Source organism: Pimephales promelas, chromosome 4 (assembly GCF_988280905.1).
Source record: "Pimephales promelas chromosome 4, fPimPro1.hap1.1, whole genome shotgun sequence".
Classification (NCBI taxonomy): Eukaryota; Metazoa; Chordata; class Actinopteri; order Cypriniformes; family Leuciscidae; genus Pimephales; species Pimephales promelas.
The window spans coordinates 46,679,209-46,701,650 of NC_142772.1; the positions used below are offsets into that span (position 1 = coordinate 46,679,209).

At 36.1% G+C, this 22,442-nt stretch overlaps 1 protein-coding gene across 7 annotated transcripts in view; it reads right to left on the minus strand.

Moving 5' to 3' along the window:
• Window positions 1-22,442, minus strand: part of unc5ca (unc-5 netrin receptor Ca) — a 214,184-nt gene that overhangs the window by 161,011 nt on the left and 30,731 nt on the right. For all 7 annotated transcript variants that reach the window (XM_089130606.1, XM_089130605.1, XM_089130607.1 and 4 more), the window contains exon 3: window positions 19,894-20,506. In XM_089130606.1, coding sequence (XP_088986732.1) covers window positions 19,894-19,978 — 85 coding nt within the window. In that variant the 5' untranslated portion in view covers window positions 19,979-20,506. The remainder of the gene's footprint in view (window positions 1-19,893; window positions 20,507-22,442) is intronic.

The window sequence follows — 22,442 nt, forward strand, 5'->3', positions numbered from 1 at the left end:
GAAGAAAACGTCTCTTTCACAGCCACATCTGTCCACAAACCACTCAATAAAGTCCTTTCAGAGTGGAAAAACAACTCTCGACCCACATTCTTCACTTTTTACAGTGAAAGTCCTCTTAGAAATGTAAGCAGGGCTAGGCAATACATTTAATATTTGAAATATTATTATTATTTTTTATTTTTTTGGCCCAGTGCTGTTATTATTTAGAAACATTAAACTTAAACTAAATAAAATAACAAATATTGCAAAAAAAAAAAAATTAACTTTCACTTATCTGATAAGTGCAAATATTACTAAAACTGAAATAAAATTAATTAAAGCTATATGGAAATACTTTTTAAAAATGTTTAAATAACAAAAGCACAAAAAAATTCTAAAAAAACAAAAATATATATATTTTTAAATATTAATTAATAAAATAAAACCATCAATATTGCATTGATTTTCATACAAAAAAAAAATCTCACTGGATTATTAAAATATTTGCAAAAGGAATGTTTGGACACCGAAAATGGATATTTCAAAGCAAAAGCTATAAATAAAGGTATTAATAAACATGTTTTTGTGAAGGTAAACGGTCCACAAAATAAGTGTTGCATAGGTGCTGATATCCAAATGAGGGCCATCATATGTTAATGAGCTCAACTGTGACTATTTCTGATTGGCTTAACCTTAGTGTCTATAAATGGTCTGAGTGAACTGGCGAGGAGATCTGAGAAGTGAACGTTAGCATGTCTAAATATACAACATAATATGGCCACTTTAAAGAAACTAAACACTCTGCATGATGTAAACTGTTTCTATACAATGTGTTTTGTAATATAAAGTTGTTATTTTTGAGAAGAGAGTCTTTAATGGCAGCGATTTGCAATCCTCCCGGGTGTTTGACCATTTCTAAGTGGTGATCTAACTACTGTTTGCAGTGCAATTCTATCACACACACACACACACTTAACCCCATCTACACTAACAGCAGTTCAGTAATTGTTTTCAGCTGTTATCAGTAGCCTGTTCTGGTGTAAAGTGTGTAAAAGTCGGATGAAGGCCAGTAACGCGTTCCAGATGTCGTTGGGAGTGCGTGTGTGTGTGTGTGTGTGTGTCTCTGCATGTCTTCATTATTCTTGGTGTGCTGACAGCAAGAGGGAAACTTCACTCTAAACACGCTAACCACGCCAGACGCTAAAGCCCCTCTCTCAGGCCATCCGATCTGTCCATCCTCTCCCTCATCGCTCCATCAAAGACACTCATCCAGCACATGCTCACAGTCTCAGTCCAGCTCAGCTAAAACACAGCAGAACCTCCTGACCTTCGCCAGAACCAAACGAGCCCAAATACACCAGAGCTTTCAAAAGAGCGCTTTAATCTACACTCCACTCCACTCTACTCTACACTCTATTCTACTCTACTCTATACTCTACTACAGCACATGCTCAGAGTCTCACTCCAGCTCCTAAAAAAACAGCAGAACCTCCCGACCTCTGAGACACCGCCACCAGAACCAAACGAGCCCAAACACCAGAGCTTTAATCTACACTCTACTCTACTCTGCACTCTATACTCTACACCACTCTACACTCTATTCTACACTCTACTCCATACTACTCTACACTCTAGTCTACTCTGCACTACTCTACACTCTATTCTACTCTATTCTACTCTACACCACTCTACACTCTATTCTACTCTGCACTACTCTACACTCTATACTACTCTACACTCTATACTACTCTACACTCTATTCTACTTTACACTCTATTCTATACTCTATTCTACTCTGCACTACTCTACACTACTCTACACTCTATTCTACTCTACTCTACACTATTCTACACTCTATTCTACTCTACTCTATACAACTCTACACTCTATTCTACTCTACTCTATACTCTATACTGCCCTACAAAGCAAAAAGGCAGTAACTGCAGTTTTGATAAAGCATTAATTATTACACTTTTCATGACATTCAAGGCATCCTTTGTTATACAACAAAACATCTTATCTTAAATGCGTGTCGTTTTAGATAAAAATGGTAATCGTTTGTACAGTAACTGCAAAAAGCCCTAGCAAAAGTCATTTTTCTCAGTTCTGCGTAGTTACTGCCTTTTTGCTTTGTAGGGCAGCATACTACTCTACTCTATACTCTATACATAACTCTACACTCTATTCTACTCTACTCTATACAACTCTACACTCTATTCTACTCTACACAACTCTACACTCTATTCTACTCTACTCAATACTCTATACAACTCTACACTCTATTCTACACTATTCTGCACTCTATTCTACTCTACACTCTATACTCTATTCTACTCTATACTACTCTACACTCTATTCTACTCTACTCTATACTCTATTCTACTCAACTCCACTACTCTACACTCTATTCTACTCTGCACTACCCTACACTCTATTCTGCTCTATACTCTATTCTACTCTACACCACTCTACACTCTATTCTACTCTACACTCTATCCTACTCGTCTACACTCTATTCTACTCTATACAACTCTACACTCTATTCTACTGCACACAACTCTACACTCTATTCTACTCTACTCAATACTCTAAACAACTCTACACTCTATTCTACACTATTCTGCACTCTATTCTACTCTATACTACTCTCCACTCTATTCTACTCTACTCTATTCTACTCTACACTCTACTCCATACTACTCTACACTCTATTCTACTCTGCACTACCCTACACTCTACACCACTCTACACTCTATTCTACTTTACACTCTATTCTACTCGTCTACACTCTATTCTACTCTACTCTGTACTATTCTACACTCTATTCTACTCTACTCTATACTCTATACAACTCTACACTCTATTCTACACTATTCTACTCTACTCTATACTCTATTCTACCCTATACAACTCTACACTCTATCTACTCTACACTATATTCTACTCTACTCTATACAACTCTACACTATTCTACACTCTATTCTACTCTATACAACTCTACACTATTCTACACTCTATTCTACTCTATACTCTATTCTACTCTATACTACTCTACACTCTATTCTACACTTTACTCTACTGGCTGTTTTAATTTATCTCTTTGATTGATTTATACTTTTTTTTATTTTATTATACTTTTTTTACCTTTTGTTCTATTCTGATTTCTAACAAAAATCTCATATCAGATCTGACTCGAGGTTGATCTCATCTGTCTGTCAGTGCGTGTGTGTGTATGTGGTGTATCTGTGTGTCAGAGTAATAGGTTCACTCTCTAAAGATAGCCTGGGCTGCATACCTCTGTGTGTGTGTGTGTGTGTGTGTATGGGGGGGGGGGGGGGGGGTAAACTGTATGTCTCCAGTAAACATTCCTTCTGTCCTCCCCAGTCAGCCAGAGAGATGACTTCATCAACACACACTAACTCTCACACACACACACACTCTCTCTCTCTCTCCCACACACACACACACTTAAGTGCTTTTGTATTTCTTAATAACAGAAAAAACACAGCTTTGAAACAGAACGGCCACTTAGCTGATTATTTTAATTGCTATGAAAGCGGTTTGTAATTCAAGTGTTTTCTGTGAAAGAAATTATCATAGTTTAAATTTCACAGTATAATCCACTTACCCGGGTCAGTCAGTGAGAGAGAGAGAGATCGTCTTACACGGTCATGTCCACTCTTTCCACACTCTCGGTTCTGTCGCTCAAACGCGCCGCAACAAAAGCTCAGAATCACTTAACACCAATGGTTGCAACACGTTAATGTTCAATACAGACTTATAGAAAAATAGCTGACTTCTAAATTATACATATTAATGCTTTACGTCAAATTCATACGTGGTACAGTGACGTGAAGCTTGTTTTTTTGTGTCATGATCTAATATTTTTTACAAAAACACAAAAAAATGCAAATCATGAAAACAAATATGAACACTCACCGAGAGCCAGTCAGCCAGATAAGAGGAAAAACTGACTTTGGGGAGTTAAAAAATTGTGAAAAAGGAAAAACAACTAAATAATCCATATCACTAAGTGACAACATAAAAAAATAATGCAAATATCGAATAGAAAATTCGAAAGTTCATTGCAGATATAGATCAACAGAAATACAGATGACTTCTGTCTAATGCATACTTGGTGCAGTGACATGACAGTGTTTTTTCATTCATTTACTAAAACAATAAAATCACATGTTACAAAAAAACGAAATGAACACCTCAAGAGCTAAATGAGAGGAAAAACAGATGCTGATGAGTAAATATACATATCTGTGTTACTTTGGAGTTGGCTAAAACTGTGCAACATGAAATGTTTTGCATCAAAATCCATCTTTTAACAACTTTATCATTAGAGGTTTATAAGGTTTTTATCCCATGTGGTGACGCAATCTCTATATGTAGAATATCCCTCACATAAAGCCACAATGCAACATTAGGAAGAACATCAGACAGTGCCTTTGTCACATTTTTGTGACAGGTTTTACAAAGAGACGGGCTGACTCATCTCATGCCATAGAAATCATGATGTTATGAGAGACTCAGTGACCTCAATGTCTGTCACAGACATGCAAGAAAACACAGCTAAATAATCTCACTTCCTCTGGTGCTATTTATTTATTAGATCAAAATGCTATGAACATAACATAAATCAACATAAATGCAAATATTACAATTTTAAGAAGAGAGTTAACATACAAAAGGTTCCGGTCAAATCTTTTACGTTTTTTATATATATATATATATATATATATATATATATAAAAAGAAATTATTATTATTATTATTATTATTCTGTAAGGATGCATTACATTTATCAAAAGTGGCAGTTAAGACATTTATAAATGTCTATTTAAAATAAATGCTGTTCTTTCGCACTTTAAGAATCCTTTATCCTGAAAAAAAAACGATAGTTTCTCATTGTAAAAAAAAATATTTTCAGGATTTGTTATCACAACATTTTTTCTTTTGTCACCTTAAATAATTTATTTAGTTCAGATAACTTATTATTTTGAGTTTCTGATGATTAAATCAATCTCCTTCACTGTAATAACTCACTTTTTCCAGTTCAATCAGCTTAAAATTTTAAGGCAACCAGGTTACTTAATTTTTTAAGTTAAACCAACAATATTTTTTACAGTGCACAAAAATATGAAGCAGCACAACAGTTTTCACCATTGATAATAATCATAAATGTTTTTTGAGCAGTAAATCATCATATTAGAGTGATTTCTGAAGGATCATGTGACACTTACTTATGTGACATTTATTTATTAATAAATTATTTATTTAATAATTTATTAATTATTTATTAATTAATAATATTAATAATTTATTTATTTTATTAATAAATTATTTATTAATTTATTCATGAATTACATTTCAACATCTATTCACATAGAACATAGTTATTTAAAACTGTAAAAATATTTCACAATATTACTGTTTTTACTGTATTTTTAATCAAATAAATGCAGCCTTGGTGAGAAAACAGTACAAATCGACCCCAAACAGAACTGTACATCATCAAAAATCTCAAAAACTACAATCTGGATCCATCTTTACAGTAATATTTCCCATTTCTCCCCCTCACCTCACGTCAGCCGCAGGGAAACAGATTCACTTGTCTTCGCTGAGCTGTGGTTATTCACCCGTGAATCAATTAATGAAACTACAGGGAACTAATTACCACACATTAAGACGTATTGTGTGTTACACCGAGTCCTGCTTCCCGCTGATACCAGCCATACAGTTTAAAGTTCAAAGTGCTATTTTTGTTTCCCGAGAGATCCGTTTCAAGCGCCCGGCGTAAATGAGAGCTCAATGAAGTTTCAAACTGTGCAAAAACAAAGTCAGAGATCTCAATATGAACTCAAACATTCACCAAACGCTCCCAAGACCAACTATCGATTCACATTTTATATGAAATACTATGATAACACATAACTCCATTAAGTCTCTGACATCTAGTAACGTTTGAGCAATAAAATGTTCCTCTCGGCCTCTGCACAGAAAGTGATACTAAACAATATCTGCAGATAAAATGATTCATTACGCTTGAGAGAGAGCGTGTGCGTTAACCCGAGTTACGTGCCAAATTCTCCATTAGCCCTTTTCAAAAGTAGTCGATGACGATCTCTCATCTTTTAATTAGCATACATCCCGCTTCCCTAATTTCCCGCTGATGTCATTGGCTGCATAATTAAAGCAGTGGTTGAAGAATCAGACAATGATTGAAAAACGTATGCAGTGAAATCTGGACAGATGCTGAGCTGATCATTCTCATGGCTGTAACTGAACGGATATCTTGCACCCGTCGCAAATGACTTTGTACACTGACGCGTGTATCATTTCTATTTTGCACCCGCGCAAAGCGGGCTCCCTGGGCCAGAATATATACTTCATATAACTGCATATACTCCCAGCAGAATATACTGCATATAACACAACAAAAGTGTGTGTGCATTTAAATGATGTGTTCATAAAAACCCAAATGCTTCAATGCACTCAAAAACAAAGGGGCTTAATTCACTCTAATTTAATTAGGAGATTACATTAACATCTCAATTAATCCATGACAACATACATTTACAAATATACTGTGGAAACATCTATCTATCCATCTATCTATCTATCTATCTATCTATCCATCCATATCTATCTACAGTATGTATCTACAGAATCTATATCTATGTACGGTATCCATCCATCCATCCATCTATCTATCTATCTATCTATCTATCTATCTATCTATCTATCTATCTATCTATCTATCTATCTATCTATCTATCTATCTATCTATCTATCTATCTATCTATCTATCTATCATCCATCTATCTTTCCATCTATTTATCTACATAATCTATATCTATCTACAGTATCTATCTATCTATCTACAGATTCTATCTACAGACCATATATCTATGTACAGTGCATCCATCCATCCATCCATCCATCTACTGTATCTATCTATAAACATTATCTATCCATCCATCCATCCATCCATCTATCTATCTATCTATCTATCTATCTATCTATCTATCTATCTATCTATCTATCTATCTACATAATCTATATCTATCATATATATATCTATCGTATCTATCTACATAATCTATATCTATCTACAGTATCTATCTATCTATCTATCTATCTATCTATCTATCTATCTATCTATCTATCTATCTATCTATCCATCCATATCTATCTACAGTATCTATCTACAGAATCTATATCTATGTACAGTATCCATCTATCTATCTATCTATCTATCTATCTATCTATCTATCTATCTATCTATCTATCTATCTGTCTATCTATCTGTCTATCATTCTCTCGTTCTACCTGTCTTTCTATTAATGGAAATCCTGTCACATCAGAGAACTCTGGAACAGGGTCAAAGATAGCTTTTTGTTCCAAAATAAAAAAAGGAAAGGAAAGAGAGAAAAAACAACAACAGGGATCAACAGATTTCTTTGGTTGTTTTCTGTCGCTTTTAAAAAGCTCCTTGTGCGTAGATGACATTTTAAAAAGACAAAGACATCAGTAAGAGTCAGGACGCTTTTGAGAAGTTCAAAGTCCAAACAACTCCCTTTTTCCTCACTTTCACCATCGTCAGCGCCGACACCAAACGCACCCCGAGAGAGACGGAGAGAGAGAGAGACAATGTGCAGATCACAAAGACAATCTCTGTTTCCCGCTGAGAATTTCTCAAACCTCAAACAAGTTTCTACAGGAGCACCTCCTGCGGTTAATGAGACGACTACACACCGCATCTCTCCCTTACCGGGATCATTACTCCCATCATCACATCGGTCAGAACCAATCACACAAACAGATATCATTCACGACCTCACCAAATGTCAGATCCAGTTCTGACACACATCATGCGAGGGTTTTCTCTGTGTGGCATCTGTGGACTTTGATGAATTTCCATGCAGTCAAAGTGATAAGAACATCTAAACCTGAATGGGAAGCTGAACTAGGAATGAACCGGGGAAAAGAGATCCGATAAGCTTGACCAAAGAGCTCCAAGAAGCCCAATCATGGACTTACATTTACATCAGCTTCAGTTCTACAAAATCAGAGCTGTGCAAACACAGACCTGGAGGATTGGATCACGACCCGGATGATTTTACAGGCCCCATGAAATCAAAATGGGAGTTTTGTGGCTTTTAGTCCATGTCTATCAATATGCTAGCGTACTCTTAAAAGTTGACACCTTTTAGCAGATGTGCATTAAAAATTTACAGTCTTTCTCTTCTGGGAAATTGGCTACAATATGTTCAGAATGGAATACTAACATAATACTTATTGAACACTGTGCAGTGCACACTATACACTGGATACGGCTGTCGTGTAGGCCTGCATGATTTAGAGAAAAAGAAATCTAATTGGGGTTTTTTAAATAAAAAATGGATTTAAAATGCAATAAACAAAATGATAGTTTTGCTGTGCTTGTTTGCAGGGCTGCACAATTTGGAGAACATTTTGTGATTATATATAAATATGGTTATAATAATAATAAATAATAGCTTTACTCTGAAACATGTAGTGCATATATATATATTTAAATCGCAGCCTTTTGATTTGATAATCACACCAAGCCATATCACGATCGTGCGGCCATAACCCTTATTGTCCAATTTTAATTCAATATTTATTCAATATTTGGGCAAGTACATCAGGTCATTTAGTATTCTGTGATATAATACTCTTCTGTACAAAATATTTCATTTTCTGAACACTCTAAAAATCGCTGGGTTGTTTTAACCCAACTTTGGGTCAAATATGGACAAACCCAGGGTTAATTGAAAAAAAATAATAATTAATTATAGTTTTAACCCAAAGTTTGGGATTGTCCATATTTGACCCAAAGTTGGGTTAAAACAACCCAGCATTTTTAGAGTGAATAAGTCACTTCTACTCACCAAGGCTGCATTTATTTGATCAAATATGCAGTAAAAACAGTAATATTATTAAAATTATTTATTCCTGGTGCAATGCTGATTTTTCAGCATCATTAGTCCACACTCTAAAAAAATGCTGGGTTGTTTCAACCCAAATTTGGGTCAAATATGGACAAACCCAAATGTTGGGTTAAAAGTGTAATTTAAAATTGTAACCCAACTATAAATTTCACTTTCAACTGTACATTTTTAACCCAACATTTGGGTTTGTCCATATTTGACCCAAATTTGGGTTGAAACAACCCAGCATTTTTTAGAGTGCAGTCTTTAGTGTCACATGATACTTGTTTTCACTTTTAAATTAATAATGAACTTAAGTTTATTTTTTAAGTTTATCTAAAATGTATCATTTATTTCAGATTTATTTCAATTAACGAAAATAATTGTTATTAATGTAATGTACACTCTAAAAAATGCTGGGTTGTTTTAACCCAATTTTGGGTAAAATATGGACAAACCCAGCCATTGGGTTCCATTTTTAAATTACAATTTTAACTAAATGGATGGGTTTGTCCATATTTTACCCAAAATTGGGTTAAAACAACCCAGCATTTTTAGAGTGTAAAAAATGCTGGGTTGTTTTAACTCATCTTTGGGTCAAATATGGACAAACTCAGGCATTGGGTTAAATGTTTAAATTACATTTTTAAGTAACCCAACATTTTGATGTTCATATTTGACCCAAAGATGGGTTAAAACAACCCAGCATTTTTAGAGTGTAGACACATGCATTTTGTGTAAAGCTGCTTTGAAACAATATGTATTGTGAAGAGCTCCACAAATAAATGTGAATTGAATTAAAATAATTGATCAAATAATTGAAACTAATTGTTTTAGTTAAACCCAAAACATCTTCACTACAAAAGTTCATAAGACACTTATGCCCTAAAAACTTACAGTAATTAGGCCACAGTGACTCTGTTCCCGCCTCTATGCAGCAGAAGCTGCTGTGATTGGCTGATGAAGCTGTCAATCTCCTAAAGCACTCAGGTAATGCACAGCACCGGTCACAGATGTTAGTCCTTTAAAGGAAGGGCATAATTTTTTTATAGACCATCATTATTTGTGCACAGAAAACGTGGCACGAACAGAGCGCACTTCTCCCGGAGAGTGTTTTTACATTTATCATCCATGCTAAGAATAGCATCCCCAACACAGCAGAATCACAACGCTACTGCTGACTACTGCGAACGTCCATGATCAAAGGCCCGGGAAACATGCACATCATGTAAATATGCATCTCCGCTGGCCCCGTTTTTTCCCTCCAGAACTCACTCTTGTCCGTACAGAAGTTGCGTTTCGCAAGGCCGACTCTCAGCGCTACTGTGACGCACACAATGCTCCTATTGTGCAAGTGAACCCGCTGCGGGAGCAAACGGGCCGTGTGTTGCTGTGTGTGACGGACCGTCTGTGCTGAGATATTTGTGTGTGTGTGGGGGGGAGCTCAGAGGTGATATATAACCATCATAATCGCAGTCATTACAGTCTCTGATGAGCACACTGCCTGAAGAGAGACTGAGAGACCGTTTAACGTGAAATCCACACAGGCTAGAGCTGCACGATAATGGTTAGACTGATATTCACTAATATTTTGCTCAGAAATTAGAATCACGATAATCATTTTCATCTTTATATTTCATCAGAATTATTGCACTTTTCACTTTTCCTATGCCAGTAGTATGCATGTTTTATTTTACCTCATCTAGTTTCATACTGTATTATCATATAAATTAACACACTATCCACTAACACACTACACTCACTAGAAAGGAAGGATACAGAAACGGACACTTCGCGGACTATCCTACCCGATCCTACCCCATAAATCATTTGCGCGGGTGACGACAGCATTTTTATTTAAAAAAAAAGGGTTGCCGAGAGATCGGTGGTGGACGGCAAATTCACATTTAAATGTAAAAGTATTATGTTTTCATTAACACACTCTACATTATGAAAATTTTAAGGAAAAAAAGCTTCCCTCGAAGGCTAAACCAGTGAAATCCCTAATATTAAAGTGCCCCATTTTGATTTTTGTTTGTTTGTTTGGAGGTCCCTTGCCAGTGTTATAGTATTGTATTACTCTATAGTATTGTTCTATAGTTTGTCCCAAAATACTATAGTATTGTATAGTACTATAACGCAGCCTTCACACTGGCAGTTGAAATCAGCTCCGTAATACGCAATACGTTCCCAACGGACGTCGTACTACACAGTGAAAAGCGTCGGACGCGGGTAGAACAAAAATTGCGGAGAGATTAAAGTTTGATTCTGTCAGTTCTGTATGATCTCTCTGATGAGGGTTATGCTGCGTGAGGAAAGTTGCTCAGGACGTTGACATGTCAGGTCGAATAAAAATGTGATATAGTGGTCAATAGTTCAATGTCTACCTTCAATTTAATTGTATTAACTGCCCTTATAAACGTTAGAAAGTCATGAAAATAAAAAATGACATCACAACTTATCGTTATAAAATCATTATTTATTTTATTAAAAATTAATAATTCAGGTTTGTTTATCAGTACCATAGCAACGCTCAACTTCCGCTGGAATTGTCGGATAGGAACCGTCCGTAGCTTTTCGCAAGAGTTCAAATTTTTGAACGCATCCGGATGACCAACAGACACGATTTTCTTCGCACCGCACTCGGTCGGACCCGTTTCGGACCCATTCGCATGCGGTCTGCGAATCTCCATAGGAAATGAATGACTTCCGGTCGTTTCGCAGCCGCATCGGAGCGGATTTCAACTGCCAGTGTGAAGGCGGCGTAAGGGATGTATCATTCACATTAGCGTTATCAGCTGAAGCTTGGCTTGATGGGCCAATCGCTATGTAATGACGCCGGCAGATTTTGTCACAGCAAACGACTGTGCTAAAGGATACACTGACAGTGGAGATTGCTTAACTACATCTAACATGTTTGTGGGGTTTTTGGGACGGGGCTGAGTGCCGTGGGAACCGAGCGTGGCGGGTTGCGCTAGTGCTAATGAGCGTAGCTGTGTGCCACACCAGTCTCGCTCCATTCCCACAGTTCTCGGCTCTGCCCTGCTTGCCACACCAGTGTTTTTTCAGATCATCCGCACTTCTTTCAGAGGAAGCACGTGTGTTTGGTTGCCTGTTTGGGAAGATTAAGTAATACACTGGGCAGAAAATGGATCCATTTAAAGGGATAGTTCATCCAAAAATTAAAAATCTGTCATTAATTACAGTCCCTCATTTTGTTCCAAACGCCTAAGACTTGCGTTCATCTTCAGAACACAAATGAAGATCTTTTTAATGAAATCTGAGAGACTTCTGTACCTCCATAGATAGGCAACTAACTACCACTTTGATACTTCAAAAAGTTCATTAAAGAGATTGTGAAATTAATCCATATGAATTTTCAGATTTTTTTCTTAAGTACAGCAATCACTTTATATGATGAAAATATTTCATTTAGGCTTTTATTCACATCAACTCACACATCAGTTATGGTAAACGGAAGCTCAAGTATGTTCACTTGACGCGCGAGAACCAATGAGGTTCATTCTCATGTTACGCATCATGTTTGAGCTTCAGCAAGAACCAATGAGTTTCATTTTCATGTTACGCATCGCATTTGAGCTTCAGCAAGAACCAATGAGGTTCATTCTCGTGTTACGCATCATGGCTGAGCTTCAGCAAGAACCAATGAGGTTCATTCTTATGTTACGCATCACGTTTGAGCTTCAGCAAGAACCAATGAGGTTCATTCTCGTGTTACGCATCATGGCTGAGCTTCAGCAAGAACCAATGAGGTTCATTCTTATGTTACGCATCACGTTTGAGCTTCAGCAAGAACCAATGAGGTTCATTCTAGTGTTACGCATCATGTTTGAGCTTCAGCAAGAACCAATGATGTTCATTCTAGTGTTACGCATCACGTTTGAGCTTCAGCAATAACCAATGAGGTTCATTCTAGGGATGGGACGGTATGAAAATTTCATATCACGATTATAGTGTCCAAAATAATCGTGATTATCAATATTATCACGGTTTTGTTAAAAATTTATGAAAGTGCTCAAAAAGAACTGATGCTCACACTGAAAACATTTCAACAAGTTTTATAATTGAAATTCAACAAACAACAAATAAAACAAGCCTCTCTATGCAGTTTTTAACCAAGATTCTATAGACCCTTTTACAGTTGGTAAACATGGTGACGTTTTTTTGTGGGCGGAGCTTAGGTGGAGGCAGAAAGATCCATCTGGCCGCTTCACTAACGCTAGTTAGCAAGGATTGTTAGCTTGTTTTTTAACAATGACTGGAGAAAATCCAATATTATCTTAATGTGTAAGCTCACTCACTGTCCAGGACTGTGATTGTTATTTCCAAAAGTTATTTTTAATCGTTTTTTGTAAAACCCAAAATATGACCACACCTCAGATTTGGTCCTCTTAAAAGGCTGAACCATTCCTTCTCGAATAGTAATTTAAAAAAAAATATTGCGTGCTGCGCGCCTGCGTCAGACTGGCCGACAGGATTCAGTGAGTTATTAAAATCGCGATAATCAAACACGGTTTTAATGATAATTAAATTTTAAACGATAATACTAACCGTCAGTACATTTTATCACGGTTTATCGTGAAACCGGTTATCGTCCCATCCCTAGTTCATTCAACACTATCTCACGACCAATTCGTACGAATTCGACGCATGATTAAAAAGTGGCTAATTGGTACTAATTCGTACGACCTCACTCGTACTAATTCGTACGATTTGTCTAAACCCACGTGATGGTTAAGTTTAGGGGCGGGGTAAGGGGTAGGTCATTCGTACGAATTCATACGAATTGGCCAATTCGTAAAATATGTACGATTTAGCAAAATCATATTAATTCGTACGAGTGAGGTCATATGAATTGTTACGAATTAGCCACTTTTTAATCATTCGTCGAATTCGTACGACTTGGTCGTGAGATCGGGTTGGGTTCATTCTCCTGTTACGCATCACGTTTGAGCTTCAGCAAGAACCAATGAGGTTCATTCTTGCACATAAAGAAGGTTCGGTTGAGCTTCTGTTTATGATCGCTGATCAATGTTTATATGAGAATAAAAGCCTAAATTAAATCTGTTCATCATATAAAGCGATCGAGTCGCTTCAGAAAATTTGGACTAAACCACTCAATTGGTATGGATTAGTTTGAAACTTTTTTGAAGCTTCAAAATTTGCGTAACTTCAATGGAGAGTACAGAACCGGCTCCGACTTTATTAAAAAATTCAAACAAAAGCATGAAAGCATGTGATCAATGCAAGATAACGCGCGTCAAATGAAATTTAAACTTTTTAACGAAAAATAACCAGCTTAAACTTAAAAACTTATTTCATTTCAGTTAGACAACATTTCTATAGATTTTTTTTAAGTTGAATTGATCGACATACTTAAACTTAAAGCAAAAGACAAATATTACAAAAATAAATAAAAATGACAAAGGCACATGAGCACAAATTGAAATGAAAACTGAAAAAACAAAAGCCAATTCAAAATATTAATGAATAATGTAATAGTAAAAATAATACTTACAATGATAAATAAAAAGAATAGTAAAAATAATACTCTACAGCTGTTTGGTCAAAGAATTACACTATTTCAAGCGGTTGCAGAGGAAATGCGCAAATATTAAGATTATAAAAATCAATATTGTCAAAATAGTCACATTTTTATGATTGACATCAAGAAACAACTGTTTTAACTACAAGCAAACTTGTAAAAATCCCCCTTTGAGGAGGTCAAAGCGGCACACTGAGAGTCACGTTTTAAACCCTGACGCGAGTCATGTGAAGGGCCTTTAGATGTTCACAAACACACACTCTGACTGTCTTTGTGTGCATGACGAAACAGTTGCGTTACATTCATCCAATTAAAAGAAACAAAGAAGACAAAGAACAGCATAAAACAAAAGACCTTGCGTGCCTCTCACACACACTTCTGTATTCATCACGACTCTTCAAAAAGATCACACTCGCATTAACAACATGCATTTCTTCAACAGAGAGTGCAGCACTCATGCCCTGAGGTCAGCAGGTTAATGTCAGCAACGCAAAGGATCATGGGACTTTTTCCCTGAAGCAATGGCAATCTCTTTATATTTCTCTTCTTTATCTCCTATAAATTACTAATGAGGATACCCAGCTGACATTCTCGAAGTATGATTTTTACCATCTCAGCTCGGCTAATTTTAACTACAAAATGAGTGGCGATCGCCCATGCAAAACTCGCCATCACGACGCAAGAGCGTTATGGGTTTTTGCCCGTACAAATGACACGCCAAAGTTTAATACTTTGAGTCAGGGGTTTGTGTTGCCTTAGCAAACACCACCAAATGAATGTCCACTTCAATCACAGTAAACAGCCCATCTACAGTCTCTCTGGATGTGTGTGGGCAGCTGTGCTGGGAGAAAACATTAAACCGCTTCTACAGAACAGAAGAAGTCACTATTCACACAGACAGCGAGGTTAAGAACTGCGCGTGAACTCTCGGCTAGTCTCGAAGATCCCCTCTTGCACGTTTTTTTTGTCACTCCCAACACACACACATTCACGGGTAGATGTGTGAAAAGTGTGAACGCTGTGTGAAATTAGGCTGGCCATGCTGAACTGTACTAGACAAATGCAAGCCAGGGATCACAGTTTGTGTAGTTCTGGAGACGACGTGAAAGTTTTTCACTGAAGTCAACCCATTTTAAATATATATATTAAATTTAAAAGTTTGGGTCATTAAAGGTCTATTTTTATTTTTTATTTTTTAAGAAATGAATACTTCAGATATGTCACAAGTGATTGTAAAGTGATAGTAATGTTACAAAAGATTTCCATTTCAAATAATGCTGTTCTTTTGGACTTTTTATTCATCAAAGAATCGACAAACTATTTCCAGAAAATTATGAAGCAGCGCAACTGTTTTCAACATTGATAATAATCAGAAATGTTTCTTGAGCAGCAAATCATCATATCAGAATGATTTCTGAAGGATCATGTGATACTGAAGAGTGAAGTGAAAATTTGATCGCAGGAATAAAATACATTTTACGACATATTCAAAAAAATCTGAATGAACGAGTTAATTATTTCAGAATTACGAAATAATTTTTCATGGAAAAAAAAAAGGTTTTGCTCTGTTTTTCTGAATTAACGAGTTACTTATCTCAGAATTATGAGATAATTTTTCATGGAAAAAAGTTTTAGATCTGTTTTTCTGAATTAATGACTTGATTATCTCAAAAATTAGGAGCAACTCATTAATTCATAAAAACAGAGTGAAAAAAGATTTAGCTCTGTATTTCTGAATTAATGACTAGATTATCTCAAAAATTAGGAGCAACTCATTAATTCATAAAAACAGAGTGAAAAATGAAAAATTTTCCATGAAAAATTATCTCGTATTTCTGAGATAATTAACTCGTTCATTCAGAAAAACAGTAGATTTTGTTTCCTCAATACGCATCTGTAGCAAACTACGGAAGCTTGTTTCCGCCACAGAATGAAAAATAAAAAAGGTAATAGCGACTTTTTATCTCACCATTCGAACTTTTTTTTCTCACAATTGCGAGTTTATATAAATAAATACACAAATAAAGTCGCAATTGTGTGTTATAAAGTCAGAATTACAAGATACAAGTCAGAATTGTGTGATATAAAGTCGCAATTGCGTGTTATAAAGTCAGAATTGCGAGATATAAAGTAAGAATTGCTAGATATAAAGTCACAATTACGTGTTATAAAGTCAGAAATGCATGATATAAAGTCAGAATTGTGAGATATCAACTATTCTGAGGGGAAGTTAGTCTTTTTTCCCCCTAAAATTGGCCTGATAACTCGCAATTGCGAGAAAAGATGTCAGAATTTCGACATATATGAACTCGCAATAAAGTCAGAAAGTTATAAATCGGACTTTCGCTATAAAGTCAGAATTGCGAGATGTAAACTTGCAATTTTGAGAAAAAAAGTCAGAATTGTGAGATAAAAAGTCGCACTTCTGTCTTTTTTTCTCAGATTTGCGACTTTATATCACGCAATTCTGACTTTATATCTCACAATTCTGACTTTATAACACGCAATTGCGACTTTATACAGTATCTCACAATTCTTTTTATCTCTCGCAATTGTGAGATAAAAAGTCGCAATTATTTTAACTTATTCAGTGGCGGAAACAAGCTTCCATAGAAAACTGTTATTTTACAAGGTAATAATATTTCACAATACGCCAGTTATTACTGTATTTTTGATCAAACAAAAGCAGCCTTGGTGAGCATAAGAGACTTTTTTTAAAACAAAAAAATTTACCTACCCCAAAATTTTTAACAATATAAGTATAAAATTGAGGGCGGGACTTCATTTTGTATATATCATGAACCGATCATGAAAACAGGAGCTAAACAGGCGCTGAACAGGAGCAGTTGAAAAATGTTGGGAAGTTGATTCACAGGGAATTTATTAATTTAATGTAATTTAAGCAATGAATCGCTTGCAATAACACATATATTAAGAAAATAGTCCATATGCTGACTGATTTTCTTTCTGAAATCTCACTGCCCCATGTGTCTCTCTCTCTCTCTGCTGTTTGTTTGACACACAACACAAACTCGACGGCAAGAGAGACGGCTTTAGCTAATGGCTTTTTAATGGGCTGCTGGTTTCTTGTGTCTCCGAGCTGATGGCCACCACTTACCCTAAGCACACAAACACACTCACACGCGGCATACAAACGGAGTCATTCCCACTTTGTCTTGTCTCCTTAAAGTGACTTAGAAACCTCTAACGACGTCCCGCTCTTCAGCAGACTGGAGTCGCATATGAACTCTGATTCCATTACGGACTCATAAAACACTCTGCAAAGACCGAGACACAAGACAGATGCTCTCTAATTTCATAACTCTACATTACAGCACGCATTCACACAGATGGAAATGGGAAAATGCTTTGCATTGTTATAATATAGAGTGATGAACACCGAATTTTGGACACAACTTCCCGCAAATCCTGGAGCAAGAGCAAAATTGCATTATCTCATACCTAGAACTACAAAAAGAAAGATCAAATGTGGAGGAAAAATAGATTTTAGAGGAATAATTTACTTAGAAATGACATTCATTTACTCACCCTCATGTCATTAGAAACATTCTTTCTTCCATGCAAAACAAAGCATACTTGCTGTTTTCCACACATTGGAAGTGATTTATTCTGTCAAAAGCTTCATAAAAGTCCATATAACTATATGATAGATTTGAATGATGAACAGACCAAAATTGAAGTTGTTGTTCAGTGAAATCTCATCCTCTCAATATACATTTGTGCTTGTGCCTATTAAAACTTGGCATGCGTCAAAGATGGCGCTTGACGGAGACAGTGTATGAAAGAAAGTCATAAGGTTGGAATGACGTGAGGGTGAATAAATGATGACAGAATATACATTTTTGACAGCAGTAAACCATTTTGATTATCTAAATTAAAAGTGGTTATTATCAAAGAGGTCAAATAAGCACAACATACTACTTTCAACAAACATATTTCAACATAAAACTAGTATAAAATGTAAATTATTACTTAAAAAGTGGAATCCGTAATGACAAAATGCTACACCTGATTCATAAATAACCCATCCAGCAGGAGGAACAATAAACTAGTAACTACAAAAATCACATTTATGAGTTAAAGTGCGCTACATAAATGCGCGCAAAGTTACGTTGCTCTAGCGCGCTTTCCATCATATCATATCAGTCTCGGATAACGCCAACATAGGGAAAACTTACAGGGTTGGTTCAAACAAAAATGAAAAATATCCCATGATTTTCTCACCCTCAAGCCATCCTAGATGTTTATGACTTTCTTATATGCAATCAAAAAAATATCCTGGCTCTGAGATTTTGATTCCTACATCGTCGGGTCAGAGGTCACTCTTCCACCGGAACTAGACACGTCCGACTGTTACCGGAAGCTGGTGATTGTAGTTTAAAAATGTATGAATTCATTAACCCCCTGGAGCCATATTCGGCTTTAAAATCTTAGTTATTCACTCCGATTTTAAAGCTTGTAAGAGCCAGGGTTTTTTTTTTTTTTTTTTTTTTTTTTTGTTGATAACTCCGATTGTGTTCGTCTGAAAGGCAGTCAGTCAGTCATATAGGCTACACCTATGGCTTGAGGGTGAGTAAATTATAGGATCATTATAATTTTGGGGTGAACTAACCCTTTAATTAGCATCCTGTCAATTACTTTTAGAAATTATTTTTATTTTTAGAAATAACAACATTTTCACAAATCCTTTTTTGTAAATGTATTTCAAATGAAGTCTCTCTGTGCTAGAGACAACTGCCAGAAAATGTCAATGAATAAAAGGCCATGAAAAATTCACTCACTGCATTAAACTACATTATTTAATAATATATACCCCCCCACCCCAACATTTAAAGCATAAACATTGTTAAAACCAGAAAATATTAGATAATGTAGCTTATTATGTGATCATATAGAACCATTATCGCATATATATACACACAACCATTTCAGAGATTGATCCACATCCAGTAAAAGTGATCCTTTCAGTGAATTTTTCTTACTGTGAAGAACATTTTAATAATCCTTATCCACCCAAAAGCACCTTTAGTGCAATGCAAATGTTTATGGATGTTAACGGTTCTTCTTGGAACCATAAATGCCAATAAAAACTTTATTTTTAAGAGTCCAGGCAAGCTACTGAGAAATAGCTGTGGCTTTTGCGGTCTCAAAAGATCAGATCTCAATTTCAAAGTAGAAATGACTGTTTTGCATAAAGCATGCACAAAAATCAGCGAAATAAAATAGAAGACAAATAACGTTCCGATGGTGTGAGTAGCCTAAAATACGTATTGCAATAGCCTATGTGATGTAAAATTAATAATTAAAAAAGAACTAAAAGCAAGACATGAAAATCTCTCTATAATGGATTGGTCATCTTACCTTGCGCGTCAACTATTTTCAGCAGAATCCACAGAAAGAGAAGCACTAATCCCAATCCAAATCTCTGGCGTCTGTTTTTCCCCATGACTTTGGAGTTTGGAAAACTCCTCAGCGCGGAATATTCGGTTCCCCTCTTCGGTTTGGTTCGGAGCTGCGGTGGTGGTGCGCGGAGGACCGACGCCGTTACGCGTCCCAAGTTCAGCGTGTGTTCCTCACGGGAGAGATCAGGAGAAGGTCCCGGGACTGGAGGAATGGAGCGATGCGCCGCCGCCCTCTAGCTCTCATCTACGCGCGCTCTCTCTCTCACACTCCTCTGCATGAGTTGCTCATTAGTTCAGACTCAGAGCGCGCACGCACGCACTGTATAAGAGCGCGTTTGAGCTGCTTCTCTCGCTCTGGATGTGTTCAGAGGAGCTGGAGATCGGGTCTTCGGGTTTCAGCATCCAGATGCATGCATGTGCGCTCGGCGCTCGCCGAATATGAGCAGCGTGAGTCCCGTGTTTCTCGGTTTAACCCGCATCCAGCTGCCCGCCTCTGCCCTCCACCGGCTACTGCGAACACTAGGACCGGATTCATCGACGGATCTTCTGCTGAAATGAATGATTTTGCGAACCTGGATGTGTAAAAAAAAAATTAAATACACCTGACCTGACACTAAACATCATTTTTATTGCTATAGATTAAATGTTGTCAGGTCGTCAGTCATATTAAATAATTAATTTAATTTATAATTATAATTAATTAATAAATTAATAATTAAATAAATAATTAAATAATATTTTACTCAGTAATAAAACAAGTTCATTTAGATGTTACCAGTGGGATTTTAAACTTTAAACACTTAGAAATAAAGTTGTTGTTGTTTTTTTCCATGAAGAGCCTTTAAAAGGTTATTTGATGGAAAATGCTTCTTTCTATTATTAAAATGTAAGAAAAATGAATGGTTATGTTAAGAAAGGTTCACTAAAAGTTTCTCAAAATGGTTCATTGCTGGAAATGACATTGCTTGGAAGAGTTATAAACAATTTCAGTTTACGTAAGCCTTTCAGCAGTGTTATCAAAAGTTATTTTACAAGTTAAGAAGAGCCATTTATGCAGCACCCAGACATCCTTCATTTTCATCGAGAGCTTTCCTGTGATTGGACATGAGAGACAGCGATTGTGTGCAACCTTTTAAAACCTGCAATACAGCACATTTAGTCATTTTCTATCTGTATAGAGCAACTTACAAATGAAGAACTGTGAGCAATTTATCATACAAGAGCCATAATTGCAGTAGTCCAAAGGCCCGGTTTCACAGACAGGGTTTAGATTAAGCCAGGATTAGGCATTAGTTCACGTGTCTTAGAAAAAAAGAAAACATTACTGGTGTGCATCCTGAGACAAAAGAATGGCACTGACATTAAAATATGTCAGTTTAAGTTGCTTTTGGTTAAAACACCTCAATAATGAGTTAGATTTAAGCCTGGTCTGTGTAACCAGGGGCAAAGTGGTACAGTGTGTGATGCATAATATAATAGAGTTTACTTTTGAAAAAAACATTTGCTGATAATTTCCTCACCCCCATGTCATCCAAGATATCCATGCCTTTCTTTCTTCAGTCGAAAAGAAATTAAGGTTTTTGAAGAAAACATTCCAGGATTTTTCTCCATATAATGGACTTCAATGGGGTCCAAACGGTTCAAGGTCCTATTGAGAGTTTCAGTGCAAACTGCAAACTATTCAAAGGGCTTTAAACGATTCCAGACGATGAATAAGGGTCTTATCAAGCGAAACGATCGCTCATTTAATAAATAAATAACAAAGTTTAAGTTGTATAAGCTCAAATGCTCGCCTTGTGATGCGCATTCGTGACTCTCCTGTTCGAAGTCGTTCATCAAAAGAGTCATTTGGTTCATTCAACGAACAAAACGATTCGGGAAAAGATTCGAAAAAGACTGAAACTGTCTTTTGGACCTTGAACCGTTTGGTTCCCATTGAAGTCCATTATATGGAGAAAAATCCTGGAATGTTTTCATCAAAAACCTTAATTTCTTTTCGACTGAAGAAAGAAAGACATGGACATCTTGGATGACATTAATGGGGGTGAGGAAATTATCAGCAAAAGTGTTTTGAAAAGTGAACTACTCCTTTAAATATGACAAAATCAACCCAAAAGTGTAAATAAAACTGGAAAATGGTCAAATGCAACTATGGTTCATGCTGGGAAGAAACAGGGCGAATTGGACTGAATCTATTTTTCTAAATTCAACTTGTGATTGTTGGTTTGACTTTATTTAAACAGAGAATATTGCTACTTGTGTTCATGAAAGTCAATCTTGAGCTTTAGAAAGATGCCATACAAAGTCAATGCAGATGATCATCTTACATTCAGTAAGTGTGTGTGCATATGGCAGTAACTAATTATAATGACATGTTATTATTATAGAGTCATGTTAAATTTGCACATTGTCAATAAACGGAAAGATGTTCAATGGATTCCAGAGAAGGAATCAATTCACCAGCCATCACCTAAAAAATCCAATAGCGATGAATGATATGCAGGCAAA